The sequence below is a fragment of the Hemitrygon akajei genome, chromosome 7, assembly GCF_048418815.1.
Source record: "Hemitrygon akajei chromosome 7, sHemAka1.3, whole genome shotgun sequence".
Taxonomy (NCBI): Eukaryota; Metazoa; Chordata; class Chondrichthyes; order Myliobatiformes; family Dasyatidae; genus Hemitrygon; species Hemitrygon akajei.
Window position 1 is genome coordinate 131,744,472 of NC_133130.1, and position 22,762 is coordinate 131,767,233.

At 49.5% G+C, this 22,762-nt stretch overlaps 1 protein-coding gene across 1 annotated transcript in view; it reads right to left on the reverse strand.

The window, feature by feature from the left end:
* Nucleotides 1–22,762, reverse strand: part of adgrd1 (adhesion G protein-coupled receptor D1) — a 145,623-nt gene that overhangs the window by 80,989 nt on the left and 41,872 nt on the right. Inside the window, exons 3-11 of the mRNA XM_073050279.1 lie at nt 22,475–22,570; nt 20,242–20,364; nt 18,578–18,754; nt 12,241–12,498; nt 11,207–11,289; nt 8,917–9,057; nt 7,286–7,345; nt 6,144–6,264; nt 5,407–5,514 (exon numbers count right to left, since the gene is read on the reverse strand). Of these exons, the coding sequence (XP_072906380.1) occupies nt 5,407–5,514; nt 6,144–6,264; nt 7,286–7,345; nt 8,917–9,057; nt 11,207–11,289; nt 12,241–12,498; nt 18,578–18,754; nt 20,242–20,364; nt 22,475–22,570 (1,167 nt within the window). The remainder of the gene's footprint in view (nt 1–5,406; nt 5,515–6,143; nt 6,265–7,285; nt 7,346–8,916; nt 9,058–11,206; nt 11,290–12,240; nt 12,499–18,577; nt 18,755–20,241; nt 20,365–22,474; nt 22,571–22,762) is intronic.

A 22,762-nucleotide genomic window follows, 5' to 3' on the forward strand; every position in this document is an offset into this window, starting at 1 on the left:
TTCTTGGGGTCCAGTACCATTCTGATTCTCCCAGTCTACCTGCATGTTGAAATCCCCCATGACAACTGTATCACTACCTTTGCGACATGCCAATTTTAATTCTTCATTCAACTTACACCCTACATCCAGACTGCTGTTTGGGGGCCTGTAGATAACTCCCATTAGGGTCTTTCTACCCTTAGAATTTCTCAGTTCTATCCATACTGACTCTACATCCCCAGATTCTATGTCCCCCCTCGCAAGGGACTGAATATCATTCCTCACCAACAGAGCCACCCCACCCCCTCTGCCAGTCAGTCTGTCCTTTCGATAAGATGTATATCCTTGAATATTCATTTCCCAGGCCCTGTCCGCTTGAAGCCATGTCTCAGTTATTCCCACAACATCGTACTTGCCAATTTCCAACTGAGCCTGATGCACCATCAATAACTCACTCTGAGACGTAAAGGTGAGATATCGGCTTTTATTGACTGGAAGAAGGAACAAGCAGTGAGTGACCACTATACTATGTCCTGGAGACAGAGAGGCCGGGCTCAGACCTCCATCACCTTTATACAGGGGTCTGTGGGAGGAGCCACATGAGCTGTCAGCAGGGGGCGTGTCCAGACAGGTATATGTAGTTCACCACAGAGCCTCAAGCTCATCTACTTTATTCCTTATACTTCGTGCATTCATATATAATACCCGTACTTTTAATTCGGTACTCCCCTGTCCTTTCATATCAATTCCTATTTCACTTGGCCATACTGTATGATCTCTTCTTGAGCTTTCTACTCCATTGATTCTGTTGTCCTTTTTAACTTTTCTTATTTTCACTTTCCCTTTAACTCGATCGTTATATTTCCAGTTCATCCCCTCCCCCCCACTGCTTAGTTTAAGCACATCCGTGTTGCAGTGGCAAACCTGTCTGCCAGAATGCTGGTCCCTTAATAGACACAGCAGCAACTCCACTTCCTGAGGAGACTGACGCCCCTCCCCACCCACACTCCATCTCAACTGCGTTTTACAGGGGAACCACTGGGAGCGTCCTGACAAGTTGCATCTCCATCTGGAATGGGAGCAGCTGAGCATCGGACCAGAAATCAAGACAGCAACTATACTTCATTAGGAGTTTGAAGAGATTTGGTATTGTGGTGAACTAGATATACCTGTCTGACTGCTCCTGTGGCTCCTCCCACAGACCCCTGTATAAAGGCGACTGTGGGCTGCTGCTCTCCCTCATTTTCCCCAGGATGTAGTGTTGTTTATTCTTCCAGTCAATAAAAGCCGATATCTCGCTTCCTAAGTCTCAGCGTGAGTTATTGATGGTGCATCAGGTATGTCAACAAATACACTCAAAAACGTCTATAGTTGTACCGTGGAGAGCATTCTGACAGGCTGCATCACTATCTGGTATGGAGGGGCTACTGCACAGGACTGAAAGAAGCTGCAGAAGGCTGTAAATCTAGTCAGCTCCATCTTGGGCACTAGCCTACAAAGTACCCAGAACATCTTTAGGGAGCGGTGTCTCAGAAAGGCAGCATCCATTATTAAGGACCCCTAGCACCCAGGGCATGCCCTTTTCTCACTGTTACCATCAAGGAGGAGATACAGAAGCCTGAAGGCACACACTCAGTGAATCAGGAACAGCTTCTTCCCCTCTGCCATCAGGGAGGAGGTACAGGAGCCTGAAGACACACACTCAGTGATTCAGGAACAGCTTCTTCCCCTCTGACATCAGGGAGGAGGTACAGGAGCCTGAAGACACACACTCAGTGATTCAGGAACAGCTTCTTCCCCTCTGCCATCAGGGAGGGGTTACAGGAGCCTGAAGACACACACTCAGCGATTCAGGAACAGCTTCTTCCCCTCTGCCATCAGGGAGGAGGTACAGGAGCCTGAAGACACACACTCAGTGATTCAGGAACAGCTTCTTCCCCTCTGCATTCTGATTTCTGAATGGACACTGAATCCTTGGACACCACCTCACCTTTTTTTTAAACATATAGTATTTCTGTTTTCTACACGATTTTAATCTATTCAATATATGTATACTGTATAAAGTATACTGAATAAGATTTATTTATTTATTATTATTTTTTTCTCTTCTATATTATGTATTGCATTGAACTGCTGCTGCTAAGTTAACAAATTTCACAACACATGCCGGTGATAATAAACCTGATTCTGATTCTAAAGTCCCTACCAAGGACTGTGAGAGCAGCTGAGAGGATCATAGGGGTCTCCCTACCATCTACTGGGGGCTTTTATCAGGAACGCTACCTACTCAGGACCCTCAGTATTATTGATCCCACCCATCCATCCAACATCCACTTTGACTTCCTACCATCGGGCAGGAGACTCCGATGTATAAAGACAAGAACGGTCAGGATGGGAAACAGTTTCTTCCCTCGGGCCATCAGGCTTCTGAACTCCCGGCCGCATTGCATTCGAAGGGAACACTGGTTAATCTGTTCTGTACTTTACAAGATTTAATCCATGCACTTTGTTTATTTATGTGTAATCCATCTGTAAATTGTATCCTTACTTTCCTAACTTATAGTGTGTTATGTGTACTACCGTGTCCACAGAAATGTCTCATTGGACAGTATTACATATATACAGTTAAATGACAATAAACTTGACTTAACCACTATGTTACTGTGCCAGCACCAAACTCACCTTAGAGTCAAAGAATCATAGAAAAGTACAGCACAGAAAGAGGCCCTTCAGCCCATCTAGTCCGTGTAAACTGCCAACTCCCATCGACCTGCTCCGGGACCCTAGCCCTCCATACCCCTACCATCAATGAACCTACCAGTCCCACACAGCCTTGGAACGTGGGAGGGAACCAGATCACCCAGGGGAACCGTGCAAACTCCACAGAGACAGCACCTGATTTCAGGGTTGAACCTGGCTCACTGGAGGTGTGGGGAACTGCAATGCTCGATAAGTATCTCAAAATAAAACCCAGAGAAATTTAAAACGCTAAACATGAGAAAGTCTGCGAATGCATTCCAGTATTGCTTCTGCATAATGACAGATTTCACGGAGTAATGCCGGCGATATTAAACCTGAATCTGAATCCAGAGCAGCACACAAAATGCTGGAGGAGCTCAGCGGGTCAGGGAGCATCCGCGGAGAGGAATAACCAGTCACTATTTCATCAGGACTGGAAAGGAAGGGGGAAGATGTCAGAATAAAAGGCTGGGGGGGGTGGGGAAGGAGGACAAGCTGGAAGGTGATGGGTGAAGCAGGTGGGTGGGAAAGATCAAGAGCTGGAGAGGAAGGAATCTGATACAAGAGGAGGGTGGACAATTGGAGAAAGGGAGGGAAGAGGGGACCCAGGGGGAAGTAACAGGCAGGTGAGGAGAAGAGGTAAGAGGCTAGAGTGGGAATAGAAGGGAGGGGAGGGAAAAGGATTTTCTTTAAATGAAGCAGAAATCCATATTCATGCCGTAAGGTGGGAGGCCATCCAGACAGAAAGTAAAAATTCTAATTCAGCTTCTGCAGCCTTCTCCCAAGTCGCAAGTTAGAGTCCGGAATCTCTAACAACAACATTGCGTCCCAGATTTAAATTGTTCTAAGACCGGTAGATAAAGGAGCAGAATTAGGCCATTGAGCCTGCAGTCTGCTCCACCATTTCATCATGGCTGATAAATCACCCCTCTCAGCCCCATTCTCCTGCCTTCTCCCCATATCCTTTCATGCCCTGACTAATCAAGAACCTATCAGCCTCTTCCTTAAAGATACCCAACGACTCAGCCTCCAAACCACCTGCAGCAAGAAACTCCTCAGATTCATCACTCTCTGGCTCAAGAAATCCCTCCTCATCTCCGTTCTAAATGAACACCCCTCTATTCTGAAGCTGTGTCCTCTGGTCGTAGGCTCCCCCACCATAGGAAACATCCTTTCCACATCCACTCTATCAAGGCCTTTCAACATTCGATAGGGTTCAATGAGGTCACCCCCTCATTCTACTGAATTGGAGTGAATACAGGCCCAGAGCCATCAAGCACTCCTCAAATGACAAGCCTTTCAATCCTGGAATGATTTTCATGAACCTCCTGTGAAACCTCTTAAATGCCAGCACATCCGTATAAGGGGGAGGGGTTGAATGTTGGCCAAAGAGGACTGGACCAGGCCAAGGGCACCAATCAGAATCAGGTCCATTATCATACTTGTATGCAATAAAACTTACTGGTCTGCGGCAGAAACACAGTACAATATATAAAATATACTACAAATTACAATAAAAATATCTGAAATACATCCTATGGAAATGCTTGTTTGATGATGAACTTCAATAAAATATAAATTACAAATATATATATATATACACACACACACACACACACACACACACACACACACACACACACACACACACACACACACACACACACACACACACACGCACACGCACACTGTATATATAGAATCAGGTTTATCATCACTCATGCATGTCATGAAAACTGTTTTCTCGCAGGAGCCGCAGTACAGTGAAATGCTGAGCAGAAGTGTTAGGCACATATATATAACCAAGGTGCCTAAGACCCTTGCACATCACAGTACTGTTGTAATTTTATGTATTGCACTGTACTGCTGCCACAAAAAAAAACAAATTTCATGACGTATGTGAGTGATGATAAACCTGATTCTGATCTGGGTCTCTATTGTGGACTGAGAGTGGGAAGGGGGCAGGGAGAGGGGAATCATGGTTGGGAAAAGGGGAAGGGAGAGGGGAGGGAGCGGGAAGCACCAGAGAGACATTCTGTAATGATCAATAAACCAATTGTATGGAATCAAATGACCTTTCCTGGTGTCTCAGGGCTGGGTGTGTACCCACAACCATCCACCCCACTGCTCCCGACACTCTTTCTCTGTCCCCTGTCCCACACCCCTCCCACGGCGCTCCATCCTCACCATTCTCAACATCTTTTGCTCCCACCAGATTTACAAACTCGCTCCCACTCCACACTGGCAAATACAGTCCTGTGCAAAAGTCTCAGGCACCCCAGCTATATATCTCTGCCTAAGACTTTTGCACGGTACTGTCTGTAAGATATATACAAATTTAATTAGTAGTGCAAAAAATAGCCAAAATTGTGAGGTAGTGTTCATGACTTCATGGATCATTCAGGTACTGGAGGGGGAGCAGTGTGGGTCTTCACTCCTGTACCTCCTCCCTGATGGGGCCAGACAGTAGTAGAAGCCCGAACCGGAGTGGAAATGGTGGAGAAACCAGGCTTCCTCTCGTTCCCCAGAGGGAGAATGAGAGACTCAGTCGAAACCATTTCCCCGATCACTGACTACACACCTTGCACCCCAGCACCAGTGGACCGCAGTGCTGGGAGCTTCCGCAGCGCCCCAGGGTCTGTGGACCCCAGGTGAGGGGGAGCGGACCCTCCACCGGAGACAACTTACTCTTACTGTGAAAAGCCTCTCCAGGGATGAAGATGTAGCTGAGTCCTTGTGAGGGGAAACGGTAGCTGGAAAGGCTGGAACCATCTGCAACCTTCACCAACAAGTAGTCTGCGAACAGGAGGAGGCCAATTACTTTAGCACCCCACTTTTACCCCTAAAAGGGGCACAATCCCATGTCACCCCATTCCAGCGCTGTTGGAGTGGATTGCCAATTAACAAAAAGCAGAGGGGTGAGCAATCTTACCAGGCAGATTAATGGGTCAGCACGGATTGGATGGACTGAAGGGCCTGTTTTTTGCATTGTGGCATTCTAGGACTCCATGAACCCGGTGGGTACAGTAGGGAGCACAGGATCCTATGCGGAAGGGGAGCTTTATCTGGGTCACAGAGAGAGAGAGAGGGGTTCTTCACTTGCCAGAGGACCAGGGCTGGGAGGAGACAGGACCAGAAGAGGACCAGGTTTAGCGGTCAGACAGGGGTGTTTGTACACGGTGCAGAAGCTTGACAAAAATGAAAGACTACTTCCAGGGGAAGAGTTGGGCTTGTCACGGGGCAGGGCTCCATCCAACTGTGATGTTGGAGTCAGGGTAGGAGGATGGCTTGGGAGTGGGCTTTGGGGCAGGGGTCAGATCACAGGTATAGCAAAGTCGGGGATTTGGCCACGGTCTGGGATTAGGTCAGAGGTCGGGGGTTAAGGGTGAGGATGGGGGGGGGGATCACAGCATTACAACTCTCACCTGCCACCAGCGAAGTCCCTTTGATGCTGACCGGCAAGTCCGGATCCCCTTCCAGGGAGGTCACCACGTGATCCAACACGTTGTCCACCGTCTCAATTAACACACTCACCTCGGCGGCAGCCTGGGTACACGAGAAACAAAGGCAAGACTCACTGCATGCCAGAAACGCCTCCAGGGAAACAGAGCAGCCATCGCTCAGGAACAAACCAGAGCCCGCAAGTGGGAGGGGCTGGGGGCAACAGCCAGGGTGAGGGCAGTAACCCAGACTCAACACAGACTGAAGCTCTGAGCCAAATCCATGGGCAGGTGGAGTCCGACACCCAGCAATACTGGACCATTCAAAAAACATGCAGACAGGGAGGGGTGTGGGGCACAGAGGGGGTTACAGAGACAGGGAGGGGTGTGGGGCACAGAGGGGGTTACAGAGACAGGGAGGGGTATAGGGGATGGAGGGAAGAGTTACAGAGACCAAAGGGGGTGTAAGAAGGGTTGGGAGGGGCTTACAGAGACATGGAAGGGTGTAGGGGAGGGATGGGATTAAAGAGACAGAGTGGGGTGTTGGGATTGAAGGGGGTTATGGAGCCAGGGAGGGGTATAGCAAAGGAGGAGGTTACAGAGACAGTGAGGGGTGTAGGGGAGAGACTGGGTTACAGATGCAGGGGCGGGTGTAGGAGCTGGAGGGGGTTACAGAGATGAGGAGGGGTGTAGGGGAGGGAGGGGTGTAACCCCCTCTGGACCTTTTGCCTCTCCCTATCTCTGTCACCCCCTCTGGCCACTACACACCTCGCTGTCTCTGTAACCATCTCCAGCTTCTAAGCCTCTCTCCATCTCCTTAACCACTCCATACTCTACACCCCTCCCTGTCTCTGAAACCCCCTCTGGCCCCCACACCCTTCCCTGTCTCTGTAACCCCTTCCAGCCCCTACACCCCTCCGTCTCTGTAACCCTCCAGCCCCTGCACCCTCCCCATCTCTGTAACCCCTTCTGGACCCTACATCCTTCCCAATCTCTGTAACACTTACTGGCCTCTACACCCCTCCCCATCTCTGTAACCCCCTCCAGCACCTGCACCCTCCCTGTCTCTGTAATGCCCTTGGGGGTTGTGTCCTGTGGGAGTGACCTGCCGGAGCATCATACGTTACCTCCACTGACTCAGTCAGGCTGAGCATGTCCAGGAATTCCCCCACCGTCTGCAGGTATTGCTGAAAAAAACAGGAACATCGGAAAGACATGTCAGCACCAGACTTCAAACCGGTAATGAGTTTTACATTCCCAGTGGTCTCCCCATGTGCTCTGCTTTCTTCCAAAGACTTATGGGTTTGTAGGCTAATTGGTCACATGGGTGGCTTGGGCTTTTCAGGCCAAAAAGTCCTGTTACCATGTTGTATCTCGAAATACAGTCCATCTCCCCACTACAGACATGCCCAACTCTCCCTCCCAAAGCCTCCTCCACTCCCTCCCAAAACCTCATCCACCTCCCTCTCAAAACCCTCCTCCACTCCCTCCCAATCCCTCCTCCACTCCCTCCCAAAACCTCCTCCATCTCCCCACTACAGACATGCCCAACTCTCCCTCCCAAAACCTCGTCCACTCCCTCCCAAAACCTCATCCACCTCCCTCTCAAAACCTCGTCCACTCCCTCCCAAAGCCTCGTCCACCTCCCTCCCAAACCCTCCTCCACCTCCCTCCCAAAGTCACATCCACCTCCCACCCAAAACCTCCTCCACTCCCTCCCAAACCCTCCTCCACCTCCCTCCCAAAGCCTCGTCCACCTCCCTCCCAAAACCACATCCACTTCCCTCCCAAAGATTCCTCCACCTCCCTCCCAAACCCTCCTCCACCTCCTTCCCAAAACCTCGTCCACTCCCTCCCAAATACATTCCATCTCCCCACTACAGACATGCCCAACTCTACCTCCCAAACCCTCCTCCACCTTCCTCCCAAAGCCTCGTCCACCTCCCTCCCAAAACCACATCCACTTCCCTCCCAAAGATTCCTCCACCTCCCTCCCAAACCCTCCTCCACCTCCCTCCCAAAACCTCATTCACTCCCTCCCAAACCCTCCTCCACCTCCCTCCCAAACCCTCCTCCACCTCCCTCCCAAAACCTCCTCCACCTCCCTCCCAAAGCCACATCCACCTCCCTCCAAAACCCTCCTCCACCTCCCTCCCAAAACCTCGTACACCTCCCTCTCAAAGACTCCTCCACCTCCCTCCCAAAACCTCATCCACTCCCTCCCAAATACAGTCCATCTCCTCACTACAGACATGCCCAACTCTCCCTCCCAAACCCTCCTCCACCTCCCTCCCAAACCCTCCTCCACTCCCTCCCAAACCCTCCTCCACTCCCTCCCAAACCCTCCTCCACCTCCCTCCCAAACCCTCCTCCACTCCCTCCCAAACCCTCCTCCACCTCCCTCCCAAACCCTCCTCCACCTCCCTCCCAAAGCCTCCTCCACCTTCCTTCCAAATCCTCGGTCACCTCCCTCCCAAAGCCTCGTCCACCTCCCTCCCAAAGCCTCGCCTATCTCCCCTTAAAGCCATTCAGTGCTGCTGCCCCGCACCCCACCCTCCAACCCCCCTCTGGAGCAGCCTTCCTGATGTACAAGGGACCCTTTGCCTTCATGGGATCAAATAGTGAGTCCATTCGACTCATCGAGTCTGTGCTGGGACTTTGGTCAGGACCCATGGGCAACACATCGAGATGGTACAAGGAGTTCCTGGTGCAAGGAGTGAGCTGGGCAACATGATGCCACCCGTTCGTCGGGCCTTACCTCTGTCAGGTTGGAAGCAGTTTGATGTTGTAGCGTCTTATTTGGAAAGGCAAAAGGGGGGCTAAGAACGCCCCCACCAGTGAACCTCTTGTCCTCCTCTCTCGGCTGGGCCGTGCCTGGGTAATTTGTGCTTGAGGTGGTCTGTGGAGAAGCAAAAACACATTGGCAGTGTCCTGGGTGATGCCCTGCTCTGCCCTCATCACACAGCTACAGTTACCCTGGTCACCTCCTCACAAATTACAAAGAAGGCACGACAGCACTCGTAAATTTCTACGGAGGCACCGTGGTGATGCACCATCAATACAGGGGTCAGTGGGAGGAGCCACAGGAGCAGTCAGCAGGGTAGCGTGTCCAGACAGGTAAATGTAGTTCACCACACGTGGAGAGCATCCTAACTGGCTGCATCACTGTCTGGGGGTGGGGAGGGGGGGGCACTGCACAGGATCGGAAATAGCTGGAGAAAGTTGTCACATCCATCATGGGCACTAGCCTCCACAGCATCCACAACATCTTCAAGCAGCGATGCCTCAGAAAGGTAGTGTCTGTCATGAAGGCTCCCCTTCACCCAGCACGTGCAGAGGCAGGGTAGGGCATAGGGGAGGGCTGTTTAGCTCTAACTGTAATTCACTGTTTTTATTATAATATCTTGCATTGTTCTGCTACTGCACAAATAAAACAAATTTCACGACATATGCCGGTGATATTAAACCTGATTCTCATCCCCGTTACCAGAAAGATGTTATTAATCTGGAGAGACTGCAAAATAGATTTACTGGAATATTGCTGGGATTTGACTTAGGCCAAAGGGTCTGCGTCTCTGATGAGTTCAAAGTTCAGGAGGTTATGGTGCAGCTTTATAAACTCTCGCTGGGCCGCAGCTGGTCACCACACAACGGGAAGGACGTTGGTGCTTTGCGGCTGGTGGGGAACTGGTTTATCAGGATGCTGCCTGGTTTAGAGGGTGTGAGCCATCACGAGGGGTTGCACAAATGGGTCATTCTCTCTGGAGCCGCGGAGGCTGAGGGGAGATCTAAGAGAGGCATAGATAGACAGAACCACACACACCCACAAAACACTGGAGGAACTCAGCAGGTCAGGCAGCATCCATGGAAATGAATAAACAGTCCAAGTTTCTGGCCAAGACTCATCATCGAGACTGAAAAGGAAGGGAGAAGATTCCAGAATAAAAGGGTTGGGGAGGACAAGCTACAAGATGATGGGTGAAGCCAAGGGGTTAGGAAAGGTCAGGGCTGGAGAAGAAGGAACCTGATAGGAGAGGAGAGTGGACCATAGGAGAAAGGGGAGGACGAGGGGACCCAGGGGGATGTGAGTTGGCAGGTGAAGAGAAGAGGTCAGAGGCCAGAGTGGGAACATTTTTTTACTGGCAAGAAGGTGATATTCCACGCTGCAGATTAACAACAGCCAGCTCCAATTTTAAGGCAGAATTCTCCGATGTGCGCCGCACAACGAGATGACTGTTGTACTCACTCTCGAGGGCTGAGAGTGCGGGGCTCTGCACAGTTGAACGTGGGAGCTGATGATCCCCAGCTACGCCCTGGCACTCCCCACCCCACTTCCTCCGAGCACAGGAGAGAGATCACAAGAGATCGTGCAGATGCTGGAAATCCAGAGCAACGCACACAAAATCCTGAGGGAGCTCAGCAGGCCGGGCAGCGACTATGGAGGAAGAAAGAGCCAACTTTTCGAGGCGAGAGCCTTCATCAGGATAGTGGAGAGAACATCCGGGTGCCATCCAAGAACGAAGGGGGAAGATGCCAGGTCTGTTCCTGTGCTGTTCTATGCTTTGCGTACTGTCTTCCAAGTACTAAATTCTTTATTCATGAAGCTATGGATAGGGATTTCACAAATCCAGTAATTTATCCCTCTTCCTTTTCTTCTTCAAATCCCTCTCTGGCATCGTACCTCTTCCCCTCACCTGCCCATCACCTCCCTCTGGTTACCCTCCTTCCCTTTCTCCCATGGTCCATTCCCTTCTCCAATCAGATCCCTTCTTCTCCAGCCCTTTATCTGTTCCACCTATCACCTCCCAGCTTCTTACTTCCCCCCACCTACCTGGCTTCACCTATCTCCTTCTAGCTTGTCCTCCTTCCCCTCACCCCACCTTTTTATTCTGGCATCTTCCTCCTTCTCAGTCTTGAAAAGGATCTCGACCCAAAACGTTGACTGTTTATCCATTTCCATAGATGCTGCCCGACCTGCTGAGTTCCTCCAGCATTGTGTGCGGGTTGCTCTGTGCTCTGTGTACGACGGAAACTGGGTGTAGACTTACCGGATTTTCCATTGTGGAATTGCCGGCACCCAGATCTCCCAAGGACATAGAGGGGCCGTTTCCCGGGTTGCAAACGGGCAGACCTGGGGAGAAAGCAATAGACAATAGACAATAGGTGCAGAAGTAGACCATTCGACCCTTCGAGCCTGCACCGCCATTTTGAGATCATGGCTGATCATCTACTATCAATACCCGGTTCCTGCCTTGTCCCCATATCCCTTGATTCCCCTATCCATAAGATACCTATCTAGCTCCTTCTTGAAAGCATCCAGAGAATTGGGCTCCACTGCCTTCCGAGGCAGTGCATTCCAGACCCCCACAACTCTCTGGGAGAAGAAGTTTTTCCTTAACTCTGTCCTAAATGACCTACCCATTATTCTCAAACCATGCCCTCTGGTACTGGACTCTCCCAGCATCTGGAACATATTTCCTGCCTCTATCTTGTCCAATCCATTAATAATCTTATATGTTTCAATCAGATCCCCTCTCAATCTCCTTAATTCCAGCGAGTACAAGCCCAGTCTCTCTAACCTCTCTGTGTAAGACAGTCCGGACATCCCAGACACACGCACGCTCACTCAAATTGTACCTGAGAGCTAGAGGTCACGGTCGTGGGACACTATTACAGTCAGAGTTCAGTTCAATTGCAGTGTCCTCTGTCAAGTTCTCCGTGTGGAATGCGTGGGTTTCCTCCGGGGGCTCTGATTTCCTCCCACAATCCAAAGGCGTACCAGTTAGTAGGTTAATTGGTCATTGTAAGTTGCCCCGTGATTGGGCTGGGGTTAAATCGGGGGGTTGCTCGAAGGAGCAGAAGGGTCTGTCCTGTGTTGTATCCCAATAAGTAAATAGAATCTTAACCAGACACAGAAGCAGCCAATTTCCTGAATCGCTCGCCCTTGAGAAGAACACACATTGCAAAAACCTTGCGTTGTTACAGCACCTGACTTCGAAAGCACGGTCACGTCTGTCCCAAACTGCGCAGGCACCGAGAGACTGACCCCCCCCCCGGTATAAACAAAGGGGATTGTGTTTACCTATAGTCGCGTTAAAGTACAGCTGAATCTCCAGCGGGGAGAGAGCCCGCTCCCAAATGACAAACTCGTCGAAAGAGCCGGTCACGTAGTGGCCGTAGGAGTGCACCTTCTGCGTGCTCGTCACCAGGTTGGCGTGCTGGTTGCCGCTGTCCGCCGACTCCTTGCCGTAGGTGTCGTTGGTGCTGAACGTACCGTTGACGTAGACCTTGAGACCACCCACCGGGCTCCAGGTGAAGAGAATGTGCGTCCATTCAGTGCCTGAAGACAGAGGAAGAGCCCACACACAGTGACTCAAGGCCAGGGGTCACAGATACCCCCCACCCTCACTGAGCATTGATGTTGTAGGGTGGAGGAGCAACACCTTATATTGGTTAGCCTCCAACCTGATGGCATGAATATCAATTTCCTCCCTCCCATTCCCTACTCTGACCTTTTACTTCTTCTCACTTGTCTATTACTTCCCCCTCGGTCCCCTCCCCTTTCTCCACTCGTCTCTCCTATTAGATTCCTCCTTCTCCAGTCCTTGACCTCTCTCACCCACCTGGCTTCACCTATGACCTTCCAGCTGGCCCCCTTCCCCTCCCCCCCACCTTTTTATTCTGACATCTTCCCTGAAGAAGGGTCTCGGCCCAAAACGTTGACTGTTTATTCCTCTCCATAGTTGCTGCCCGACCTGCTGAGTCCCTCCAGCTCTAGATTTCCAGCATCTGCAGATTTTCTTGTGTCTATGACACATGAAGAGATATACACGCACATGCAAACATTGGATTCCAGATATTTGAGGCATGGGTTCATCAGGCCAGACGCTTATTTGAGATAACTCTTAAAGAACAAAAACTAACTCAGAAAATAGCTGTTATTGCCCCCCACTTATTTGGGACGCTCTGCTGCTTAACTGGGACAGAAGACTGTTGCCTAACAGTTTCGAACTAGTATCAGTCGCGTGCACTTGCACGGTCATTACAGACACTACACCGGGCTTCCAGACACTTTTTAAATAGTGTCAGTTGCATGTGAGTTTGTCTTCAAAAGTTGCAGTGATTTTTGTCGCTGATGGTTGGCGATAAATAAGCAGTGAGACAACTCAGAACTGATTTGGTCACCGCGGTTTCAAGCATTTAGGCTTGGAGGTGCCAGAAACTGCTGGGATTGAAAATGAAACTATCTCACTACTTCAGCAAGTTAGGAACCATTAAGTGTTTGAAGGTAATGACAAACGTCTCGGAGGGTACGAAGAAAATGACGATTTGGACGATGCAATCATCGACAACATTTTATGAAGGCAGTCCATTATCTGCAGTAGGTGTCTGCGCTGATTTTGTTCATTTACAGTCAAAAGAACGTGACTCGGATTAATTCCTCTGTTGATAAGTATCAGGAACTAACACAAAGTTTTATGGTACTGCGGTAGTATTGGTAATGTTCCAATTTGTTCTGTATTTTGTTTAAATACATAACGTTGCTCAGTTTGGCTTTTTTTTATACCTTTTTAACTATTTCCACAAAATTTCAGTTAATTGGGGCAGCCGCTTAATTGGGCCAAAATATACTGGTCCTGATGTGTCCCAATTAACCAGAATCCACTGTATACAGAAAATGTGCGCGTGCGTACAGACTCCGCTCAATGCATTTTTAAAAATGTCTGAAGATACGCACATTTCTGAAATAAATGTTGAATAGATGAAATACTGCCCTGTGACATGTTCAGAAAATACTAAGAAAAGGTGTGCATGGTTGTTGCAACATAACCCAGCCGCAGGGACTCAGCAAGGAATTCCAAAGCCAATATCCTTTACAGCTGGCTTTGAAGTTGCATTAATAGAATTTCTTTTCCTCAAATAGCTGCTTCCCCTGACTTGTAACTATAAAAATTCCACATCCCCAGCAGGACCCATTCATCAGGACTTGAACACACAAAAACTCAGCCAAATTTCTGGACAATACAAGGATCTGGATACTAATATTTGGTTTTTAGAGAGGGGATTTACGGCCGGTGGGGGTGGTCATGTGACGGACATGGCGTCAGTTGGCAATGGCCCCAGGGGAAGACAGAGTATCTTCAAACAGGGTGATAAAAACACACTAGAAACTACCCCACTGATATGATGAACTTGAGACTGAGGCTTTGGGCCTACTCTGGCTGCTCCAGGGATTCAGGTCTATGGACTCAGTCTGGTTTAGAATGCTGATGCTCACTTCTATAATTTGTCGTGTGTGTGTGTGTGTGTGTGTGTGTGTGTGTGTGTGTGTGTGTGTGTGTGTGTGTGTGTGTGTGTGTGTGTGTGTGTGTGTGTGTGTGTGTGTGTGTGTGTGTGTGTGTGTGTGTGTGTGTGTGTGTGTGTGAGTGAGTGACTGTGTCTGTGTGTGTGTGTGTGAGTGAATGTGTGTGTCTGTGTCTGTATGTGTGTGTGAGTGAGTGACTGTGTCTGTGTGTGTTTGTGAGTGAGTGAGTGTGTGAGTGTGTTTTTCTCTCTCTGCGAATTTGCTGTTGCTCTTTCACTTTTTTAAAGATTGGGTTCTTTTGGGTTTGTGGCTTTGTGGGCTGCCTGTAAGCAGACAGACCTCACGTTGAATGATTTATACAATCTTTGGTAATAAATGTAGGTTCTTTGAATCTTTGAAGTCCACAGCAACAGACAAAATGCCGGAGGAACTCAGCAGGTCAGGCACCATCGATGGAACTGAATGAACAGTTGAGGTTTTGGGCCGAGACCCTCAACAGGACTGGAAAGGAAGGGGGAAGGTGCCTGAATAAAAAGGTGGGTGTGGGGGGAAGGAGGGTGGCTGGAAGGTGATAGGTGAAGCCAAGTGGGTAAGAAAGGTAAAGGGCTAGAGAGGAAGAATCTGGTAGGAGAGGAGAGTGGACCATAGGAAAATGGGAAGGAGGAGGGGACCCGGGGGATGTGATTTGGCAGGTGAGGAGAAGAGGTCAGAGGCCAGAGTGGGAACATTTATTTACTGGCAAGAAGGTGATATTCCACGCTGCAGATTAACAACAGCCAGCTCCAATTTTAAGGCAGAATTCTCCGATGTGCGCCACTCAACGAGATGACTGTTGTACTCACTCTCGAAGGCTGAGAGTGCGGGGCTCTGCACAGTTGAACGTGGGAGCTGATGATCCCCAGCTACGCCCTGGCACTCCCCACCCCACTTCCTCCGAGCACAGGAGAGAGATCACAAGAGATCGTGCAGATGCTGGAAATCCAGAGCAACGCACACAAAATGCTGAGGGAGCTCAGCAGGCCGGGCAGCGACTATGGAGGAAGAAAGAGCCAACTTTTCGAGGCGAGAGCCTTCATCAGGATAGTGGAGAGAACATCCGGGTGCCATCCAAGAATGATTACGGGAATGAAAGGGTTAACATGACTGGAATTCAGGTGAATGCGGGGGGTGTGGGGGGAATCTACATTGAAACATAACAAACGTAAAAATGACTAGGTAGGGTAGATGTGGAGAGGGTGGTGGGGGTATCCAGAACTAGAGGGAGCAGCCTCAAAATTGAGGGGCAACCAATTGGAACAGAGGTAAGGAGATTTTTTTTAGCCAGAGAGTAGTGAATCGGTGGAAAGCTCTGCCTGACAGCGGTGGAGGCCAAGTCAGTGGGTGGAAGTTGATCATTTACTGATCAATCAGGGCATCAGGAAACATATACCTGAGAAGGCAGGTATAAGGGGTTGATTGGTTCCAGGATCAGCCATGATGGAATGGCAAAACAGACTCAATGGGCTGAATGGCCTAATTCTGCTCCTATGTCTTATGGTCTTACAGTCTAACATATAAGAAGTGTTTGATGGCTCTGGGCATGTACTGAATGGAATTCAGGAAAATGAGGGCGAGATCTCATTGAAACCTATCGAAGGTTGAAAGGCCTTGATAGAGAGGATGTGGAAAGGATGTTTCCTACAGTAGGGGGGGAATCTAAGACCAGAGGACACAGCCTCAGAATAGAGGGTTGTCCATTTAGAACAGAGACAAGAAGGAATTTCTTTAGCCAGAGGAAGGTGAATCTGTGGAATTTGTCATTGGAAGACTGAGAGACAAGTTGAGAGAAGTTTATAAAATAACTAGAGGTATAGATAGGGGAGACAGAAAGAATCTTTCATCCCAGTGACAGATATTCGGTCAACACCTCCATTTTCACTGGGGCAAACACAGGCGAATGTCGTAATTCAGTTCTCCAAACCTCACCGTTCCAAGGAGACAACTGTAAGCATACAACCCACCCAGTCCTTGAAAGGGGTCACCTCAATGACCCCAACATTCTGAATGGTCTCAGCAGGAGTTCAGACGTTGTTCAAGTTCAATTGTCATTCAACCATATGTGACTACAGCCAAACAAAACAGTATTACTATGAGATATAGGAGTAGGTTTAGGCCATTTGGCCCATCGAGTCTGCTCCACCATTTCATCATGGCTGATCCATTTCCCTCTCAGCCTCAATTTCCTGCCTTCTCCTCGTGCCTCTTCATGCCCTGACTAAACAAAAACTTATCAACCTCAGTCTTAAATATACCCAATGACGTGGCATCCACAGCCACCTGTGGCAACAAATTCCACAGATTCAACACTTTCTGGCTAAAGAAATTCCCCCTCATCTCTGTCCTAAAGTCCTTTCAACATTCGATAGACTTCAATGAGATTCTCCCCCCCCCCACCCCTACCCCATTCTTCGGAATTCCAGTGAGGACAGGCCAGAGCCATCAAATGCTCCCCCCATGACAAGCCTTTCAATCTGGAATCATTTTCATGAACCTCCTTTAAACACTGTTCAATGTCAGCACGTCTTTTCTTAGCCCTGACCAGCGGTTTATAAAGCCTCAGCGTTACATTCTTGCTTTTACATTTGAGTCCTTTTGAAATAGATGCTAACATTGCTTTGCTCACGACAAACTCAACCTGCACAAGGACTCCCAAGTCCCTTTGCACCTCAGAATTTGAATTTTCTCTCCATTTAGAAAATAGTCCACGCTTTTATTCCTTGTACCAAAGCCACTGTCTGTCACTTCTTAGCCAATTCTCCTAATCTGTCTAAGTCCTTCTGTAGCCTCTCTACTTCCTCAAAGCTACCTGCTCCTCCACTTATCTTCGAATCATCCACAAACTTGGCCACAAAACCATTTCTATTCAGAGCCAAGTCACAAAACACAACACCAACAGTCAAACACAGCACAAGGCACACACAACACATATAAGGTAACAGTAATTATACAGTCACACAATAAAATATAATGTAACCCAAGTCCTTGAGTGTCACATTCTGTAGATTGATGGTGCCTGAATGTTGTCAGCAAGAATAAGCCCGCAGCAGTCCGCAGACAAACACAATCCGATTTATCTTCCATGGAGTGAACACTGGAGGGCAGCACCGGCAGGTGGGGACAGATGCCCCCAACCCATGGGGTGGATTCAGGCAAAACACCAGCTGCCCAATGCTTTAAAGCTTGAGGGTTCGTTTCATCACAGGATCGGAAAAAGCTGCAGAAAGTTGTAGACTCAGGCAGCTCCGTCGTGGACAATAGCCTCCCCACCACTGAAGACATCTTCAAAAGGCGATGCCACAAAAAGGCAGCATCCATCACTAAGGACCCCCTTCACCCAGGACATGCCCTCTTCCCATTGCTTCGATCAGGGAGGAGGTACAGGAGCCTGACGACACACACTCAATGTTTCAGGAACAGCTTCTTCCCCTCCTCCATCCGATTTCTGAATGGGCGTTGAACCCATGAACACTACCTCACTTTAGTGAGTGAATGGTGGACCCCTGGCTCTAATTACCCAGAGTGCAGAGGAGGCAGAGAGCATCTCCAGATGTGTACGTCACCAAAGACTCACAAATTTCTACACATGTACCGTAGAGAGCCTTCTAAATAGATGCATGTTATGGAGGGGCCACTGCACGGGACTGGAAAAAGCTGCAGAAATTTGTAAACTCAGTCAGCTCCACCATGGACACTAACCTCCCCACCACCCAGGACGTCTTCAATAGGCGATGCCTCAAGGAGGCGGCATCCATCATTAAGGACCCCCACCACCCAGGACATGCCCTCTTCTCATTGCCACCATCAGGGAGGAGGTACAGGAGCCTGAAGACACACACTCAATGATTCTGGAGCAGTTTCTTCCCCTGTGTCATCAGATTTCCGAACAGACAGTGAAACCCATAAACACTGCCTCATTATTTCTTTTTTACACTTTATAATTGTAATGAGATAAATCGAATTTCTTTCTGTACACTCCTGCTCACGAAACAGCAAATGTCATGTTGTGCACCAGGGACAATAAACTCTATTCTGATTCACGGGCAGCTAGTGGGAAATGTTTCGAAGGCGGGCTCACCTGGTGGGCTTATTGAGGCTTTCCACGAGCGCGAGGTTTTGCGGGTGTAGAATTCGATGAAGCCATTGTTGACACTGGCGTAGACGGAGAACCGGTTTGACATCAGCTTCCCGCCCGATGGCATGCTGGCGCCAGATTGTTTGTCTAGGTTCTTCCAGAAGAAGGAAAAGCTGACGCCTGCGGAAAGAGCGACATTAACTGCACCCGGGAATCCCAGACGCTTCCGCCGACATCCGTGGGCCGGAGGGGAATGCGTTCTGAGGGGCGGCGTGGGTGGGGTCAAAGGGCAAGTCTGAAACTAGGTCAAGGTCAACGGTTCGATAACCCATTTCCCAGAGTTGTCGATGAAAGACAAATAGAAACCAAACAACCAATGATAGCGAAGGGTCATCTGTCACTAGTCCTAGAGTGACAGAGCACTACAGCATAGGGACAGGCCCTTCGGCCCTTCTAGTCCATGCCTGTTATTCTGCCTACTCCCATTGACGTGAACCGGGAACATAGGTCACCACACCCCTCCCATCCACGTACCTATCCAAACTTCTCTTCAATGTTGCAGTCAAACCCACATGCACCACTTGCACTGGCAGCTCGTCCCACACTCTCACCACCCTCTGAGTGAAGACATTTCCCCTCGTTCCCCTTAAACATTTCACCTTTCACCCTCTGGTTGTAGTCTCACCCATCCAGAGAGGAAAAGGCCTGTATTTTTCCTGTCTGTACCACTCATAATCTGTATACCTCTATCATATCTCCCCTCATTCTCCTACACTCCAGGGAATAAGATCATTAGACATAGCAGCAGAATTAGGCCATTCAGCCCATCAAGTCTGCTCCACCATTTCATCATGGCTGATCCATTTTTCCCTCTCAGCTCGAATCTCCTACCTTCTCCTGATAACCTTTCATGCCCTGACTAAACAAGAAACTATCAACTTCTGCCTTAAATTCATCCATTGAAATGGCCTCCACAGCCACCTATGGCAATGAATTCCACAGATTCACCACCCTCTGGCTGAAGAAATTGCTCACTCATCTCTGTTCTAGATGGAGGTCCCTCTATATAAGGACTTCAGGAATAAAGTCCTAACCTACTCAATCTTTCCCTATAATTCAGGTCCTCAAGTCCCAGCAACATCCTTGTAAATTTTCTCTGCCCTCTTTCAAACTTACCAATACTTTTCCTAATGGTATGTGACCAGAACTGCAGCCAATGCTCCAAATTTGGCCTCACCAAGTGAATACTGCACTGGGAGCAGACTATGTGGTTTAACTCAGAAAGATGTGCATAGTAATGGAGTTGGCATAGAACCAGGCCAGTGGTCTCAACTCATACTCTAGACTCAATACAAGCCCATTCTCCGTGCTTCTCTCCCTTCGCACGTACCTGCCAATCTCTTCCGTGAACCATTATCAAACTAGCTCCCTTCGGAATGCTAATTCCCACCGGAACGCCTCTGGAAAAGACAGCCCTCACTTCCCAGCAACATCCTTGTGAATTTTCTCTGTGCTTCTTTAATCATAGTGGTAGCTTTCCTGCAGGTGGGACCTTGCTACCACTCAGCCGTCTGGGACGCCGCGGCTGGGGTGTGGGGAAAGGACATCTTCACTGGGGGGGGTTGGACTGCTTGCTCTGGAATTAAGCGGCCCGCGGTGGAACTAACCTGCCTCTCCGCATTGCTCCAGGTCACTGATGCACGAATTCTTGGAGCTCCCAAAGTGCAGGAGGGTGGCGCCAGCGTTTCCATTCAGATAGATCCCCTTGTTCACCACGCCCTCCACCACGTCTGCAGGACAGAGCGGGCAGCAGTGAGTCAGAGCGCAGGGGCCACCAGCGGCTTCCCAGCATGGCCCCAGGGGGATGGAGGGGATGACAAGGTTTAGTTTAACGGACGGAAGGCACTGGAGATGGGAGAAGGGTTACCTGGCGCATTCATAAATTCACCAATCAGGTCGCAAAGTTGAACAAACATCACAGAAACAGGCCCTTTGGCCCATGTCATCCATGCCAGCCCTTTTGCCTATCACACACCTAGTTTCCCCATACTGGCCGTTGGAAAGTAGACCGACACAGGGACTCTGATGGCAAAGTCACATGTTGACGACCCAGTCAGGAGCAAGAACCCGAGGTCTGTGCCAACCTGACGCTCTCCACACAAGTGCGCAAGACTCCCCAGGAACGGGGGAGCCCACACCCAACCTTACCCCTGATCCCGGGAGACGTTCCCTCCTCCACAACCACGAGTACACCCTTCAGAGGCCGTTGCTATGACATCCTCCAGAAGGACTTCCCAGATCTGGTGAAGAGAGACTTACTTTCCACACACCCTCCCCCCAACCCCCCCCGCTCATAAATTCCATCCAATAATCACATTCCGAGCTGGTCTGCGACACATACCCCAATACCAGTGGAGCTTGTAAATCCACACCCTGAGAAACCAGGAACTCAGAACCAAACCCCAGAAAAAGTCTTGGACAAAGGTCAGCACAAAAAAACACAAAACAAGCAGTTACTTATAAACACGAGGTCCTGTAGATGCTGGAAATCCAGAGCAGCACACACAAAATGCTGGAGGAACTCCATGGTCCATCCCTCCTGTCCTATTAGATTCCTTCTTCTTCAGCCCCTTTACAATTTCCACCAATCACCTCCCAGCTTTTTATTTCATTACCACCTCCCTCACCTACCTAACTTTCCCCTCACCCAGTCTCACATACTGCATCACCTGCCAGCTTGTACTCCCCCCCCCGCCCCCCCCACCTTCACATTCTGGCCTCTTTCCCCTTCCATTCCTGTCCAGGCAGCGTCTATGGAGATGAATAAACAGTCAACGTTTCAGGCCGGGACCCTTCATCAGGACTGGAAAGGAAGGGGGAAGGTGCCAGAATAAGGAGGTGGGCGAGGAGAAGGAGGATAAACTGGAAGGTGTTAGGTGAGGGGGAAGGTGGGTGGCTGGGGGAAGAGGGGATAAGGTGAAAAAGGTTGATTCATTACGTGCCATGTTGTACAACATGGGCAATCATGGTCTTTCCAGGGTGATTGTTCTTGGCAATTTTTCCACAGAAGTGGTTTGCCATTGCCTTCTTCTGGGCAGTGTCTTTACAAGACGGGTGACCCCAGCCATTATCAATACTCTTCAGAGATTGTCTGCCTGGTGACAGTGGTTGCGTAAACAGGACTTGTGATCTGCACCGGCTGCTCATACGACCATCCACCACCTGCTCCCATGGCCTCATGTGACCCTGATCAGGCAGTGGGCTGGGGTGGGGAAAAGGCTAAGCAGGTGCTACACCTTGCCCAAGGGTGACCTGCAGGCCAGCGGAGGGAACCAGCACCATACATCTCCTTTGGTAGAGATCTATCTCCACCCTACCACTCCGTGAAAAGGTAAAGAGTTGGAGAAGAAGGAAACTGATAGGAGAGGAGAGTGGACGATGGGCGAAAGGGAAGGAAGGAGGGGCACCAGTGGGAGGTAATGGGCAGGTGAGGGGAAGAGAAGGGGTGAGAGGGGAACCAGAATGGGGGATGGAAAAAGAGAGCAAGGAGAGGGGAGAGAAATAACTGGAAGTTAGAGAATATAAATGTTCATGCCATCAGTTTGGAACAGCAAGATATCATCTGCATTTTAAGGGTTATGAGATATTTATTCCACTTCATAGATGTTGCCTTAGCTGCAGAGTTCCTGCAGCATTTTATGTGTGTTGCTCTGGATTTCCAGCATCTGCAGAATCGCTTGTCTTTATGAGACATTTATTGGCTGATTTACCACACCCGAATTAATGATCCATCATCTTTATCTCAGGCTCATTTACAATTTTCCAAAGGTTACAAGTCATAAACACCGCCTCTGCTCCACACACACAAATGGAAAATGAGGACAGAGAGAAGATTCTCACCTACAACTGGCGACAGGTTAGAGAAGGCAGAGTCAATGGTGTAAAGAAAGGAAGAGTTATAGGAGGGGAGCACAGTGAAACGGTGAGATCGGAGAACTGTCAGAGAGAAAAGGAGAAACACAAATCAGGCAGAGATCAGTGTGTTGTGGACACAGACACACCCAGACATCGCGGTGCAGTTACCGACTGTCACCCCACCGTGTCATGTGTCGTGGACACAGACAGACCCAAACCCAAACATCACTGTGCAGTTACTGACTGTCACCCCACCAGTCAGTGTGTCGTGGA